The following is a 17,213-nucleotide window of genomic DNA, read 5'->3' as shown; positions in this document are numbered from 1 at the left end:
CAATTACCTTATGGGCAAAGGACTTGAATAGACATTTCCCCAAAGGAGACATACAATGGCCAGCAGGGGATGCCTGGGTGGCTCATTCGGTTAAGTGTCTGCCTTTGGCTCAGCTCATGATCCCAGGGTCCTGGAATCAAGTCCTGCGTCGTGCTCCTTGCTCAGTGGGGAGCCTGCTTCTCCCTCTGCCTCCCCCAGCTTGTGCTCTCCCTCCCTCTCTCTGACAAATAAATAAATAAAATCTTAAAAGAAAAAGACTAAAAACAAACAAACAAATGACCAACAGGTATATGAAAAGATGCTCAACATCACAATTTTCAGGGTATGCAAATTAAAATCACAATGAGATCTCACCTTATACTGTTAGGATGATAATGATAATGATTAATAATAATAATAGTAGTAATAGTAGTAAAGCAAGTGTTGATAAGAATGTGGAGAAATTGGAACCCTTGTATAATGTTGGGATTGTAAATGGTGTAGCTGCTATGAGAAACAATGTGGAGGTTCCTCAAAAAATTAAAAATAGAACTACCATATGATCCACCAACCCAAAGTGTATTTATCCAAAGTGTATACGTATGATTGAGTAGTATTCAGCCTTAATAAAGGGAAATTTTGCCATATGCAGGAAGATGGACAAATTTGGAGAATGTGAGGCTAAGTGAAATAAGCCAGTCACAAAAAGATAAATACTGTACCATTCCACTTGGATGAGATATCTAATATAGTCAAATTCATTGTAGAGAGCAGAATGTTGGTTGCCAGGGCCTAGGATGAGATAGATATGGCAAGTTGCTATTCAACAGGTATTAGGTGTCAGTTTTGAAAGATGAACAGGTTCTAGAGATCTCCTATACAACACTGTGCTATATAGTTAACAATACTCTATTGTAAACTTAAAAATTTGAGAGGATGGATTCATGTTGAATGTTCCTACTACAATAAAATTTAAAAAAGTAAGAAAAGGAACCATGCAGAAATAGAAACACAAGGATTAAAAAATGTTGAAAAAATAGTCTTATTGACATAAAATATATAGTGTCCATTAAATAAAAATAGGGTACTATAAAAAACAATATTCTGATAAATGCAATAGCAGTGAAAAACTTGGTAGAAGGATTAGAAGTTAGGGTTGAGGAGAAAAGAGTCAGGAGGAAAACAAAAAAAGGTTGCAATTTAGAGGGAAAAAAATCAGAGGAAGAGTATATGAAATCCAATATCAAAAAAAAAGGAGTTTCAGACAAAGATAATGGAAGAAACAGAGGTAAGAAAATTATCAATGTTATAATTCAAGAGCATTTCCTAGAGCTAAAGAATATGATGTCTTTGTTAAAGGGGCCATAGTGTGCCTAGCACAATAGATGAAAAACACCCAGATAGAGCATTATGCAACTTTCGAACACTAGAGAATGAAATAAAAGGAATGGATTTATAAAATTTGATAGAGTTTGTGATTAAATAGATGAAAAATACAGAGAAAATCAGAAAAGACTTACTGACTTCAGGTAGGAAAAGTGGTTGTCATAGTATACCACAAGAGTAAATAGCATTTTTATAGCAATTGATTATCATAATGTCTACATTGGATATTGATCTAACTACATATGCTAATATAATGATATCAGGACAATGGGAATCGTGGGAAAGGTGGGGACAGGGATGTAAGAGAGAATAACCTCATTCTTCCATAGTGGGAAGTCAATGGAAAGCTTAAAACTGACATCAAGTGATAAGAGTATGTTATTTAGTGATATGATATTTAATGGGACCTAGGTGTAATTTATACATAAAATATTAAGAGGAACCTCCTGGGTATGCTGTCTGTTCCTTAACTCAGTAATCTTTATGGGGCAAAAATCTATGAAAGAAAGTAGGTTAGAGCACTGAAATAGGCAAAAAATTATTATCCTGATACCATCAAGGCTTGTCTTTTTTTTATCTGTCTTACTCAAAATCTTTAATTACCACAGCTTGGTATGGGGACCTAAGCTGGTATGGGGACCTAAATTGGGGCTGGGGGAGGTAACCTACTACTTATGTGCTGTTCAAAGTTATGTGCCATTTCTTCCTGCTGTTTTAGATTGGGAATGTCCCAAGTTGGAAGAACACATGCGATGCAAAAATTCAACTCTTCTGGATACCAGTAAAGCAGTATCAATAGAGAAGCTACCACAGTTTTCAAACCTCTCTGCAATTTTAGGTGAGTTTTCACATTCTTTTTTCTCATGTCACAGGGGAAACCCCTCATCTATGTTGGAAAACAAAGTAATTTTTTTAACGATTTATAAGCTAAATCCATCAATTAGGATTACCTTTGGCTACAAATAATATCTGACTAGTAGTAGCTTACGCACGTATGGGTCTCCTTTTTTATAACTTTTATTTTGAACTAATTTTAGACTTGCATAAAAGATGCAAAAATAATACAGAGAATTCCTATATATCTCTCACCCAGCTTTCCTTAATGCTGTCTTATGTAACATTAGTACAATGATCAGAATCAGAAAATTAACAATAACATAAAACTACTAATGAAACTACAGACTTTATTCACATTTCACCAGTTTTTCCACCAGTCTCTTTTCTTGTGTTTCAGGATCCAGCATTGCATCTGATTGTTATTTCTCCTTTAATCTACTATAGTCTATAACAGTTTTTCAGTCTTTCTTTCTTTGCCTTTCATAGTCTTGATACTTTTGAAGATTACTGATCAGTTGTTTTATAGAACGTCCCTCAATTTGAATTTGTCTAATGTTTTCTCATGATTGGAATGAATTTATTCAATTTTTTAAAGAATGCTGCAGAAATGACGTTACACCCTTTTTAGTACATCGTATGAAGTTCTTGATGTCAGTATATCTTATTACTGGTGATATTAAACTTCGTCATTTGATTAATGTAGTGTCTGTGGTTTTCTGCATGGTTACTAGTTTCCCTTTGTGTTACTAAATATATAGAAAAGATAGTTTGAGACCCTGTAATTCCTATTTCTCCTCAAACTTTCATTCACTGATATTGGTAGTCATCAGAGGAATTTGACTGTGACATTTATTACTCTGGTGTTCGTCTAATGGTGATTTTCTATTTCACACTTTGCTGTTACATTTACTAATTGGAATTCTACTGTAAAAGAACTATCTCTTTTCTGCCACTTATTTATTCAGTTGTTCATATCAGTACAAAGCCATGAATATTTATATTATGTGTTAAGCAAGTCTTAGTAAATTTAAGAAGGTTGAAATCATACCGTGCATCTTTCCTGACCACAACAGTATAAAACTAGAAATGAGTCACAAGAAAAAAACTGGAAAAAAACCCCGAAACACGTGGAGACTAAACAGTATAATACAAAACAACCAATGGGTCAACAAAAAAATCAAAGGGGAAATAAAAAATTACATGGAGACACAAGAAAATGAAAACATAATGGTCTCAAACGTTTAAAACAAGCAGTTCTAAGAGTGAAATATATAGTGATAGAGACCTCAAGAAACCTCAGGAAACAAGAAAAAGCTCAAATAATTATCTAACCTTAAACCTAAAATAACTAGAAAAAGAACAAACAAAGCCCAAGGTGAGTAGAAAGAAGGAAAAAATAAAGTTCAGAGCAGAAATAAATGTTATAGAGACTAAAACAAAAACAAAAAACAATAGAACAGATCAATGAAAGCAGGAGCTGGTTCTTTGAAAAGAAACAAAATTGATACGCCCTTAGCCAGATTCATCAAGAAAAAAAGAGAAATTACCCAAATAAATATAACCAGAAATGAAAGAGAAGTAATAACTGACTTCAGAAATATAAAAGATTATAAGAGAATAATATGAAAAATTATGCCAAAAAATTGGACATCCTAGAAGAAATGGGTGAATTACTAGAGACATACAATCTTCTAAACTGAATCAGGAAGAAATAGAAAATCTTAACAGACCAATTACTGTAACAAATTGAATCAGTACTTAAAAAACTACCAAAAAATGAAAGTCTAGGACCAGATGATTCACAGGTGACTTCTACCCAGCATTTAAAAAAGAGTTAATACTTATTCTTCCCAAACTCTTCCAAAAAATAGGAGAGGAAGAAAATCTTCCAAATTCATTCCACAAGGCCAATATTACCATGATACCAAACTAGACAAATACACACACACACAAAGGAAGGGAAGAAGGAAGGAAAGAAGGAAAAGAATGAAAGAAAAAAAGAAAGAAAGAAAGAAAGAAAGAGAGAAAGAAAGAAAGGAAAGGAAGAAAGAAAGAAAGGAAGAAAAAAGGAAGGAAGGAAGGAAGAAAAAAGGAAGGAAGGAAGAAAAAGAAAAAGAAAGAAAGAAGAAAGAAAGAGAGAAAGGAAGGAAGGAAGGAAAGAAGGAAAAGAAAGAAAGGAAGGAAAGAAGGAAGAAAAGGAAGGAAGAGAAAGAAAGAGAAAGAAAGAAAAGAAAGAAAGAAAAAGAAAGAAAGAAAAGGAAGAGGAAGGAAAGAAAGAAAGAAAGGGAAGGAAGGAAGAAAGAAGAAAGAAAGTAAAAGAAAGAAAGAAAGAAGTTAGTTACAGGTCAAAATCCTGGATGAACATAGTTGCAAAAATCCTCAGTAAAATACTAGCAAACCTCATTAAAAGGATCATTCACTGCTACCAAGTGGGATTTATTCTAGGGATGCAAGGATGGTTCAATATTTGCAAATCAATCAATATGATACACCACATCAACAAAATGAAGAATAAAAATCATATGATTATCTCAGCACATGCAGAAAAAACATTTAACAAAATTTAACATCCATTCATGTTAAACTTCCCACAAAGTGGATTTAAAGGGAACACACTTCAACATAATAAAGGCCATCTATGAAAAAAACCCACAGTTGATATCACATCCAATGGTGAAAAACTGAGAGCTTTTCCTAGATCAGGAACAAGATAAGGATCCTAGCCACAGCAATTGAACAAGAAAAAGAAATAAGAGGCATCCATATCAGTAAGCAAGAAGTTAAACTGTCATTTGCAGATGACATGATACTGTACATAGAAGAGACCCCAAAGACCTTACCAAAAACTATTAGAAGTAATAAATAAGCTCAATAAAGTTTAAGGATACAAAATTAATACCCAGAAATCAGTAACATTTCTATGCACTGATAATAAAGTAGCTGAAAGAGAAATTAAGAAAACAACTCCGTTTATAATCACACAAAAAAGAATAAAATACCTAGGAATAAACTTAACCAAGGAGGTCAAAGACATGTAGTCTGAAGATTATGAAACACTGGTGAAAGAAATTGAAGAGGACACAAATAGGAAGATATTCCATGCTCATGGATTAGAAGAATTAATATTTTTTAAATGTCCATACTTCCAAAAACAACCCAAAGATTCAGTGCAATCCCTATCAAAATACCAATAGCATTTTTCACAGAACTAGAACAAATAATTCTAAAATTTGTGTGGAACCACAAAACACCCAAATAGCCAAAACAATATTAAGAAAGAACAAAGCTGGAGGTGTTGTATTTCCAGATTTCAAGATATGCTACAAAACTGTAGTCAAAATGGTATGGTTCTGGCACAAAAATAGACACATAGATCAATGGAACAGAATAGAGAAAATTAAACAATATGGACAATTAATCTGTGACAGAGGAGGCAAGAATATACAATGGGGAAAAGACTGCCTCTTCAATAAATGATGCTGGAAAAACTGGACAGCTATGTGCAAGAGAATGAAACTGGACAACTTTCTTACATCATACACAAAATAAACTCAAAATGGATTAAAGACCTAAATATAACACCTGAAACCATAAAAATCCTAGGAGAGAATACAGGCAGTACTTTCTTTTGTATCAGCCATAGCAACATTTTTCTAGATATATCTCCTGAGGCATAGGAAACAAAAGCAAAAATAAACTATTGGGACTACATTAAAAAGCTTTTGTACAGTGAAAGGAACCATCAATAAAACAAAAAGGCTACCTAATGAATGGGAGAAGCTATTTGCTTCCATTGGATATATCCAATAAGGGGTTAATATCCAAAATACATAAAGAATTTCTACAACTCAACACCAAAAATCCAAACAATCCAATTTTAAAAATGGGCAGAGTACCTGAATAGACATGTTTCCAAAGAAGACATACAGATGGCCAACAGACAAATGAAAAGATACTCCACATCACTAATCATCAGAGAAATGCAAATCAAAACCACATACCTATCATAATGGCTAAAATGAAAAGACAAGAAAACACAATTGTTGGTGAGGATGTGGAGAAAAAGGAACGCTCGTAAATATGAATCAAAACCCCAATGAGATACCACTTCATACCAGTCAGAATGGCTAAAATTAGTAACTCAGGAAATAACAGATGTTGGTGAGGATTCGGAGAAAGGGGAACCCTCTTACACTGTTGGTGGGAATACAAACTGGTGTAGCCATCTGGAAAACAGTATGGAAGTTCCTCAAAAAGTTAAAAATAGAGCTGCCTTACCACCCAGCAATTGTACTACTAGGTATTTATCCAAAGGATACAGACAGTGATTCAAAGGGGCACATACATCCCATGTTTATAGCAGCAATGTCCACAAAGCCAAACTAAGGAAAGAGCCCAGATGTCCATTGACAGATGAATGGATAAGGAAATGTGGTATATAAATACAATGGAATATTACTCAGCCATCAAAAATAATGAAATCTTGGGGCACTTGGGTGGCTCAGTCGTTAAGCATCTGCCTTCAGCTCAGGTCATGATCCCAGGGCCCTGGGATTGAGCCCCTCATTGGGCTCCCTGCTCAGCGGGAAGCCTGCTTCTCCCACTCCCACTCTTCCTGCTTGTGTTCCCGCTCTCCCTGTCTCTCTCTCTGTCAAATAAATAAATAAAATCTTAAAAAAAAAATGAAATCTTGCTATTTACAATGACATGGGTGAAACTAGAGGGTATTATGCTAAGCAAAATAAGTCAGAGAAAGATAAATACCACATGATTTCACCCATATGTGGAATTTAAGAAAGAAAACCAAAGAACATAGGGGAGGGAAGGAAAAAGAAAGTAAGAGGAAAACAGAGGGGGAGGCAAATCATAAGAGAATTTTAACTACAGGAAACAAACTGAGGGTTGCTGGAGGGTAGGCAGGTGAGAAGATAGGGTAATTGGGTGATGAGACATTAAGGAGGGCACTTGAAGTAATGAACACTAGGTGTTGTATGCAAATGATGAATCACTAAATTCTACCTCTGAAACTAAGAATACAGCATATATTAATTAAATTGAATTTAAATACAAATTTTTAAAAAAGATTTTATTTAAGACAGAACACACAAGCACAAGCACAGGGAAGGGGCAGAGGGAGAAGCAGGCTCACCACTGAGCAGGGAGCCCAACGAGGGACTCATTCCCAGGACCCCGGGATCATGACTGAAGCCCAAGTCAGATGCTTCACCAACTAAGCCACCCAGGTGCCCCTTAAATACAAAATTTTTTAAAAAAAATAACTCTTATCCACTTTTGGTGGGAATGTGAGTTGGTACAGCCACTGTGGAAAACAGTGTGGATGTTCCTCAAAAAATTAAAAATAGAAAGATGATCCAATAATTCCATTAGTGGGTATTTACCCAAAGAAAACAGAAACACTAATTTGAAAAGATACATGCTCCCCTATGTATTGCAATCTTAGATTGCTATGTATTGCAGCATTAGTTGCAATAGCCAAGATATGGAAGCAATCTAAGTGTACATCGATGGACAAACGAATAAGGAAGATATGGTGTACACACACACACACACATACGCGCGCACACAGAGAGAGGAATATTATGCAGCCATAAAAAAGGTTGAAGTCTTGCCTTTTGCAACAACATGAATGGACCTAGCAGGTATTATGTTAAGCAAAATAAGTGAGACTGAGAAAGACAAATTCCATATGATTTCAGGTGTGTGAAATCATAAAAAACAAAGCAGATTAAAAAACAAAAAACGGGCACCTGGCTGGCTCAGTTGGAAGAGTATGTGAGTTGTGATCTCAGAGTTGATCTCAGAGTTGTGAGTTCAAGTACCACGTTGGGTGTAGAGATTACTTAAATAAATAAAACTTAAAAGAATTTAAAAAACAAACAAAAAAACAGAATCAGATCTGTAAATACAGAGAACAAACTAATGGTTCCCAGAGGGAAGGGAATGGGGTGTAGACAAGTGAAGAAGAGTAGGAAACACAGGCTTTCAGTTATGGAATAAATAAGTTAAGGGAATAAAAGTCACAGCATAGGGAATATAGTCAGTGGTATTGTAATAGCTTCCTGTGGTGACAAACGGTAGCTGCACTTGTGGTGAGCATAATATAATGTATAGAGAAGTTAAATCACCATGTTGTACACATAAAACTAATGTACTATGTGTTACCTATACTCAAAAAAATTTTTAAAGAATATTAGCCTTTTGTCTGTGGTATATATTATGAATATTTCTCCCAGTTTGTCAGTTGTCTTTTTGTGTATGTTATTTTTTGTCATGCAAAAAATGTATATTTATATTGGATTTACTTCTCTTCCCAGGCCACAGCTGATGTAGCAGCTCACTGACAGCATTAAGATCTTATAGTCATTGTATCTTTCTGCCACCAAGTCTGTTGGATTGTTTCCGCATAGTTGTAGAATGGTTGCTAAGCCTCTAGGTATCGTGGGAGTTCCAGGGAAAAAGAATGAGAAAAGGCCATATTAGCCATATACATCTTTTTTTATCAGAAGAGCAAAAGCTTTCCAAGAAATTCCCCAGAAAACTTCTATTTAGATCTATTGGCCAGGACTGAGTCATATACCTATTGACTACTGGGGAGGCTTCTTTGATAAAGTTTATATATAAAAACCCCCCCAAAACAAGTATTTCACCCTCCTAGTCTCTATATTGGTATAAAGCAAGGGAAAATGGAAAAAAAGAATGGAGAGGGGGAATGGGAATGGATGTTGTCAGCTCACCTATCAGAGCCTACCAAAAAGCAGGGATAAATAATATCAGTCAAAGAATTAAGCATTGATTATGGGGTCCCTTAAGGGAGACTTGATAGCTGTCTGGTTGGCAGTATTTCTGACAGTTCAAAAACCTTATCTTCTGTGTTATGTTTAGTTTGGCAACTCCTTTGCTGATATAAAGTGCCCAAAGAAGCAGCCTATCTCTTTAGCAAGTGTTTCAGTTAGGCTCTTTGTCCACTGCACGTGACAAAAAAAAGAAAAAAGAAAAAGAAAAAAAATCCTACCTCAAACTTTATTAGGTTAAAAAAGGAAGTTATTACCACATGTACCTGAAAAACCCATCAGTAATGATATGCAAATACAACTTGATCCAGGATTTCAAATGACATCAATAGGAACCAATTCCTTTCCATCTCTCAGCTCATAGTCCCTCTGTGCCAGTTAAACTCTCAGCTAAGCTCCCTTCATATAGGAACTCTTTTTAGGTCCAGGCTTATATACTCACAACCTCTAATCCAGTGAACAAAGTGCTTCTCTTTCCCAATGATTTGAATAAAAGTCCTGGTGTTAGACATTGGCTTAAATTATTTCATATGCCTATCCCTGAATAGTCACTTTGGGCAGGGAGATGCAGGGCTCCTGTTATACTGAGTCACAGGCCATGTCTAGATCATCAGAAGGAAAAGCAAGAGACTACTATCAGCAAAAGCAGAGAGTAGTTCACTGTAGTCTTTTGTATTTTAGGAAACTCCATTTCAGGGAAATGCTTCTCAGTGATTACTAGGCACCATTCACTTCACTTTTACTTAACTGTAAAATTCTAGTTAAATGTAAGCAGAGTTATGCAGCTGATTAGGGTCATAGGTTCTTCAGAAGACTACTCCCATGGTTCTTTATGTTCCTAAGTAATATCATAGTGGATCTGGACAGCAAAATGTTGACTGGTAGGCATTTTCTTGGCTAATCAATCTACTAATATGCATATCTATATATTTGGTACTAGATTAAGAACCTTGAGATCTGAGTTTAAGTTCCAGGTATGCAGCTGTTAGTTTTATAACTTGACCAGTTATTTTTTTCATATATGTAACATGAGAATAGTAAATTGTTAATATTTGCCTCACAGGACTGTTGTAAGAATCAAGAAAGATAAAAGATTGGAAAGGACTTCAAAAATTATAAGTATCCAAATATAGGCTGATAGATTCCTGCATCTCATAAAATTTCCCAACAATTTTGTTTATTTTGGTGTTTTGAAAATATTTCTACCCAATTTAAGTGGCAGACATAAAAACAATATATAAAAATAAAATTATAAAAATAAACTGTACTATTACCATATATTTTATTTTATTTATTTATTTTTTATTTTTTTAGATTTTATTTATTTATTCATGAGAGACAGAGAGAGAGAGGCAGAGGGAGAAGCAGGCTCCCAAGGAGCAGGGAGCCCGATGCAGGACTCGATCCCAGGACCCTGGGATCATGACCTGAGCCGAAGGCAGACGCTTAACGACTGAGCCACCCAGGCGTCCCTATTACCATATATTTTAGAGAGACTATTTCTTTTTACCTAATTTTGGCCTCTGCTCTCTGTTTGAATTATATTTCTAATAGATTGTTTTTTTTCTTTTCCTAGGTATGCCTTCAGAAGACTATCAGAAATGCCATAGAGAAATGTAAGAACTAACATTTTAAAGTTGTGCTTTTGAAAACCCTATGTTCTAGTAGTTATATAGCTGGAATGATTATTAGCCCACAAATTCAGGTGTTCATTTATTCATGGTTGGTTGAGGAATCATTATATGCCAAAAGTATGCTAGTTGCTAGAGATATATTGTAATGAATGAAATTGATTAAAAACAAAATCTTTGCCTTCATCAAGTCCACATTCTAGTTGGAAGAGGTGGACAATAAATAAGTGAGTAAATTTATACTATTCTATGTGGTAATGAAAGCTATAGAAAAAAAGTAAGATGAGGGTGAGAGAGTATTGGAATGGAGGCTCATTATTTTAACTAGTGTTGTCAGAGAAGTTGTAACTGAAATTTGAGCAGAGACCTAAAGAAGGAGACAGAGCTAGATGTGTCACTCACAGGAGAGAAGAGTATTCCAGGTAGAGGGAATAGCTGGAGCAAGGCCTGAGGCAAGAAGGCCTGGGTTCCAGGAGTGGAGTGTGGGAGGAGGAGAAAGGAGAGGAAGTGAAAGAAGAAGCAGAGGCCATATCACATAAGACACTGTAGGTGACTATGAGTGAATTGGAAAGCCTTTGAAAGGTTGAAAGGGTGACATGATACAACTTAGGTTTTTTTTTTTTTTTTAAATATTTTATTTATGTATTTGACAGAGAGAGACACAGCGAGAGAGGGAACACAAGCAGGGGGAGTGGGAGAGGGAGAAGCAGGCTTCCCGCAGAGCAGGGAGCCCGATGCGGGGCTCGATCCCAGGACCCTGGGATCATGACCTGAGCCGAAGGCAGACGCTTAATGACTGAGCCACCCAGGCGCCCCTACAACTTAGGTTTTAAAAGAATCACCCTGGCTACTGTGTTGAGAATAGATTATGAAGAGACAAGGAATTAGGGAGATTATATTTAGGAGACTGTTGTTGTAATCTAAGCAAGAGATACTGGACCAGAGTGGTAAGAGTAAAGGTAGAGAGGTCAGATTTTGCATATATTTTGAAAGCAGAACTAACAGGATGGACTGTTATTTGTTGATGGATTGAATGGTAGAGTATGAAATTGTCAAGACTGACCCCACGGTTTTGGCATGAGCAACTAGAAGGATGGTTTTGCCATTTATTAAAATGGGAGACACTGAGGAAAAACATTGTGGGCAAAGATCAAGAATTTGGTTTGGGGCATGTAAACTGAGGGGTAAGGCATATGTGAGAGAGACAGTATCTAAATTGAAGGAGGTGGTCATAGTCTGGATCATGAATGGCCTTAGGGCTGGGATTTTTATTTTCTCTTGAATGTGTTGGGAGTCTCTGAAAGATTTTCAGTAAGATGTTAAAATATAACAAAACTTTTAAACATTTTAATTTTCAAAGTTTGAAGGAACTTGCAAAAAATTCATACAAGTTTAAAAACAAAGTCAGGAGACACCATAAAGAAAATGAAAAGACAATCCATAGAATGGGATAAAATATTTGCAGATTATATATCTGACAAGGGACTTGTATTCAGAATATATGAAGAATTCTTGGGGCACCTGGGTGGCTCAGCTGGTTAAGCATCTGCCTTTGGCTCAGGTCATGATCTCAGGGTCCTGGGACTGAGCCCCACGTTGGGCTCCCTGATCATCGGGGAGCCTGCTTCTCCCTCTCCTCCCCAGTTGTGCTCTCTCTCTCGCTATCTCTCTCTCTCAAATGAATAAATAAAATCTTTAAAAAAAAAAAAAAGAATTCTTACAACTCACAATAAAAGGAAAAAATAACCCAATTTAAAAATGAACAAAGGATCCGGGGGCGCCTGGGTGGCTCAGTCGTTAAACGCCTGCCTTCGGCTCAGGTCATGATCCCAGCGTTCTGGGATGGAGCCCCGCATCGGGCTCCCCGCTCGGCGGGAAGCCTGCCTCTCCCCCCTCCACTCCCCCTGCCTGTGCTCCTCTCTCACTGTGTCTCTCTCTGTCAAATAAATAAATAAAATCTTAAAAAAAAAAAAATGAACAAAGGATCCAAACAGGCATTTCTCCATGGAAGATATATAAATGGCCAATAAGCACATGAAAAGATGCTCAGTATCATTATCCATTAAGGAAATGCGAGTCAACTTGAATGAGAATCACTTCATACCCACTAGGATGGCTATAATTAAAAATACTGATAATAACTTTTGTGTTGGATATGGAAAAATTGGGACTCTCACACATTGCTGGTGGGAATTTAAAATGGTGAAGGTGCTTTGGAAAATAGTTTGGCAGTACCTCAAAACGTTACATTTGATCCAGCAGTCCTCTCCTAGGTATGCATACCTGAGAAAAATGGAAACACATTTCCACACAAGAACTTGTGCATGAATATTCACAGAAACTTTATTCATAATAGCCTAAAAAGTAGAAACAGTCCAAATGTCTATCTGCTAATGAATGGACAAATAAAATATGGTATAGCCATATGGAATATTATTCAATAATAAAAAATGGAATTCTGATATATACTACAACATGGATGAACCCTGGACATATTCTAAGTGAAAGAAGCCAGTCATATAAAACCACATATTTTATGGTTGCATTTGTGTGAGGTATCCAGAATAGACAAATCTGTATATACAGAAAGCAGATTAGTGATGACTTAAGTCTAGGGGGTTTGGGAAGAAATAGGGACTGCTTCATGGGTACAGGGTTTCTTTTTGAGGTGATGAAAATGTTCTAAAATTAATTGTGATGACAGTTGCACAACACTCTGAATATATTAAAAGCCATTGAATATACACTTTAAATGGGTAAATTGTGTGATATGTGAATTACATCAATAAAACTGTAAAAATAAAGTTAAGACCAAGGAAACCAAGGAAATATAATTTTTAATAGAAAATACAGGTAAGAAATATAATAGACCCAAAATAAATAAGCCATAAGAGTTAAGAATCAGATGATATAATTGAACCACATTTTGGCCCTCAGCTTTTTGAGATACAAGGAAAAGGTCTATAGCTATTTGATAGATTTTGTGTCTGTCAAATAATCATGTACAACTCTTACTGTCTTATAAGTTGATTTTTTTATCAGAATTAAATAGTAGATGGTACAGTGTTATTTTCCTTGGTGGGGATTTATGGTTTAGCTATTCTGTGCTGATGAGCTTGTGGGGGTGAGGATTATTACACTTTTGAGTGTAGATCTCTGTAGAACTTTTACATTACCCAACCAAAATTCTTGCCTGTTATCCCACCTCTTCACAGACATATGCATGATAATATTTCTGTCTTAAAATAATCACTTTTGCAACAAAGAAAAAGGTGGATTAGAAAGAGTGATTAGGGGCGCCTGGGTGGCTCAGATGGTTAAGCGTCTGCCTTCGGCTCAGGTCATGATCTCAGGGTCCTGGGATCGAGTCCCGCATCGGGCTCCCTGCTCTTTGGGAGCCTGCTTCTCCCTCTGCCTCTCTCTCTGTCTCTCATGAATAAATAAATAAAATTTAAAAAAAAAGTGATTAGATTGAAGGAATGTCTTTTGTAGCATTTCAAGTGAGGCATAATAGGACCTGAACTTTATCAGCCAGGACAGCAAAAAGGGAAAACTTCAGAACAATTCAGAAGGGGTAATCAATAATTTTTTTAAAATTTAATTTAATTTAATTATATTATGTTAGTCACCATACAACACATCATTAGTTTTTGATGTGATCCACGATTCATTGTTTTCATGTAACACCCGGTGCTCCATGCAGTACATGCCCTCCTTAATACCTATCACCGGGCTAACCCATCCCCTTACCCCCCTCCCCTCTAAAACCCTGTTTGTTTCTCAGAGTCCATAGTCTCTCATGGTTCGTCTTGCCCTCTGATTTCCCACCCTTCATTTTTCCCTTCCTTCTCCTAATGTCCTCCATGCTATTCCTTGTGTTCCACAAATAGTGAAACCATATAGTAATTGACTTTCTCTCCTTGCCTTATTTCACTTAGCATAATCTCCTCCAGACCCATCCATGTTGATGTAAAAGTTGGGTATTCATCCTTTCTGATGGATGAGTAATATTCCATTGTATATATGGACCATATCTTCTTTATCCATTCATCTGTTGGAAGGTCATCTCGGCTCTTTCCACAGTTTGGCTATTGCGGACATTGCTGCTATGAACATTGGGGTGCATATGGCCCTTCTTTTCACTACATCTTGTCTCTGGGGTAAATACCCAGTAGTGCAATTGCCAGGTCATAGGGTAGCTCTATTAATTTTTTGAGGAACCTCCACACTGTTTCCAAAGTGGCTGTACCAACTTGCATTCCCACCAACAGTGTAAGAGGGTTCCCCTTTCTCCACAACCTCTCCAACATTTGTTGTTTCTTGCCTTGTCAATTTTTGCCATTCTAACTGGTGTAAGATGGTATCTCACTGTGGTTTTGATTTGAATTTCCCTGATGGCTAATGATGATGAACATTTTTTCATGTGTCTGTTAGCCATTTGTATGTTTTCTTTGGAGAAGTGTCTGTTCATGTCTTCTGCCCATTCTTTGGACTTGATTATTTATTTTTTGGGTGTTGAGTTTGAGAGGTTCTTTATAGATCTTGGAAATCAGCGCTTTGTCTGTAGTGTCATTTGCAAATATCTTCTCCCATTCTGTGGGTTGCCTCTTTGTTTTGTTGACTGTTTCCTTTGCTGTGCAGAAGATTTTTATCTTGATGAAGTACCAGAAGTTCATTTTTGCTTTTGTTTCACTAGCCTTTGAAGATGTATCTTGAAAGAAGTTGCTGTGGCCAATGTCAGAGAGGTTTGTTTGCCTATGTTCTCCTCTAGGATTTTGATGGATTCCTGTCTCACATTGAGGTCTTTCATCCATTCTGAGTTTATCTTTGTGTATGGTGTTAGAGAATGGTCGAGTTTCATTCTTCTGTATATAGCTGTCCAATTTTCCCAGCACCATTTATTGAAGAGACTGTCTTTTTTCCATTGCATGTTTTTTCCTGCTTTGTCAAAGATTATTTGACCATAGAGTTGAGGATCCATATCTGGGCTCTCTATTCTGTTCCATTGGTCTATATGTCTGTTTTTGTGCCAGTACCATGCTGTCTTGGTGATCACTGCTTTGTAATATAGCTTGAAATCAGGCAACGTGATGCCCCCAGCTTTGTTTTTCTTTTTCAACATTTCCTTGGCGATTCGGGGTCTTTTCTGATTCCATACAAATTTTAGGATTGTTTGTTCCAGCACTTTGAAAAATGTCATTGGAATTTTGATCAGGATGGCATTGAAGGTATAGATTGCTCTGGGTAGCATAGATATTTTAACAATGTTTATTCTTCTGATCCATGAGCATGGAATATTTTTCCATCTTTTTATGTCTTCTTCAATTTCTTTCATGAGTGTTTTGTAGTTCCTAGAGTATAGATCCTTTACCTCTTTGGTTAGGTTTATTCCGAGGTATCTTATGGTTTTTGGCTATTGTAAATGGAATCGTTTCTTTAATTTCTCTTTCTACAGTTGTGTTGTTAGTATATAAGAAAGCAACTGATTTCTGTGCATTGATTTTGTATCCTGCCACATTACTGAATTGCTAGATGAGTTCTAGTAATTTGGGGGTGGAGTCTTTTGGGTTTTCCACATAAAGTATCATGTCATCTGCGGAAAGAGAGAGTTTGACTTCTTCTTTGCCAATTTGAATACCTTTTATTTCTTTTTGTTGTCTGATTGCTGTTGCTAGGACTTGTAGTACTATGTTGAACAACAGTGGTGAGAGTGGGCACCCTTGACGTGTTCCTGATCTTAAGGGAAAGCTCTCAGCTTTTCCCCATTGAGGATATTTGCTGTGGGTTTTCGTAGATGGATTTTATGAACTTGAGGAATGTTCCCGCTATCCCTATAGTCTGAAGAGTTTTAATCAGGAAAGGGTGCTGTATTTTGTCAAATGCTTTTTCTGCATCAATTGAGAAGACCATATGGTTCTTCTCTCTTCTCTTATTAATGTGTTCTATCACACTGATTGATTTGCGAATGTTGAACCACCCTTGCATCCCAGGGATAAATCTCACTCAGTCGTGGTGGATGATCCTTTTAATGTATTGTTGGATCCTATTTAGCTAGAATTTTGTTGAGGATTTTGGAATCCATATTCATCAGGGATATTGGTGTGAAGTTCTCGTTTTTAATGGGGTCTTTGTCTGGTTTGGAGATTAAGGTAATGCTGGCCTCATAGAATGAGTCTGGAAGCTTTCCTTCTGTTTCAATTTTTTGAAACAGCTTCAGTAGAATAGGTATTATTTCTTCTTTAAATGTTTGGTAGAATTCCCCAGGGAATCCATCAGGCCCTGGACTCTTGTTTTTTTGGGAGGTTTTTGATCACTGCTTCAATCTCTTTACTAGTTATTGGCCTATTCAGATTGTCAATATCTTCCTGTTTCAGTCTTGGGAGGTTATAGGTTTCCAGGAAGGCATCCATTTCTTCCAGGTTGCTCAGTTTATTGGCATATAGTTGTTGATAATAATTTCTAATAATTGTTTCTATTTCCTTGGTGTTAGTCATGATTGCTCCCCTTTCATTAATAATTTTATAAATTTGGGTCCTTTCTCTTTTCTTTTGGATAAGTCTGGCCAGTG

General features: G+C 36.4%; 1 protein-coding gene across 1 annotated transcript in view; it reads left to right on the top strand.

Moving 5' to 3' along the window:
* MEIKIN (meiotic kinetochore factor) overlaps positions 1–17,213 on the top strand; it is a 101,807-nt gene that overhangs the window by 11,453 nt on the left and 73,141 nt on the right. Inside the window, exons 7-8 of the mRNA XM_064595649.1 lie at positions 2,084–2,203; positions 10,591–10,630. Coding sequence (XP_064451719.1) covers positions 2,084–2,203; positions 10,591–10,630 — 160 coding nt within the window. The remainder of the gene's footprint in view (positions 1–2,083; positions 2,204–10,590; positions 10,631–17,213) is intronic.

Source organism: Mirounga angustirostris, unplaced genomic scaffold (assembly GCF_029215605.1).
Source record: "Mirounga angustirostris isolate CCGP_5_RB_7025 unplaced genomic scaffold, mMirAng1.0.hap1 SCAF_7, whole genome shotgun sequence".
In the NCBI taxonomy this organism is placed as follows: domain Eukaryota; kingdom Metazoa; phylum Chordata; class Mammalia; order Carnivora; family Phocidae; genus Mirounga; species Mirounga angustirostris.
Note: the sequence above shows the minus strand (reverse complement) of the source record. Positions and strands in the feature narration are given on the sequence as shown.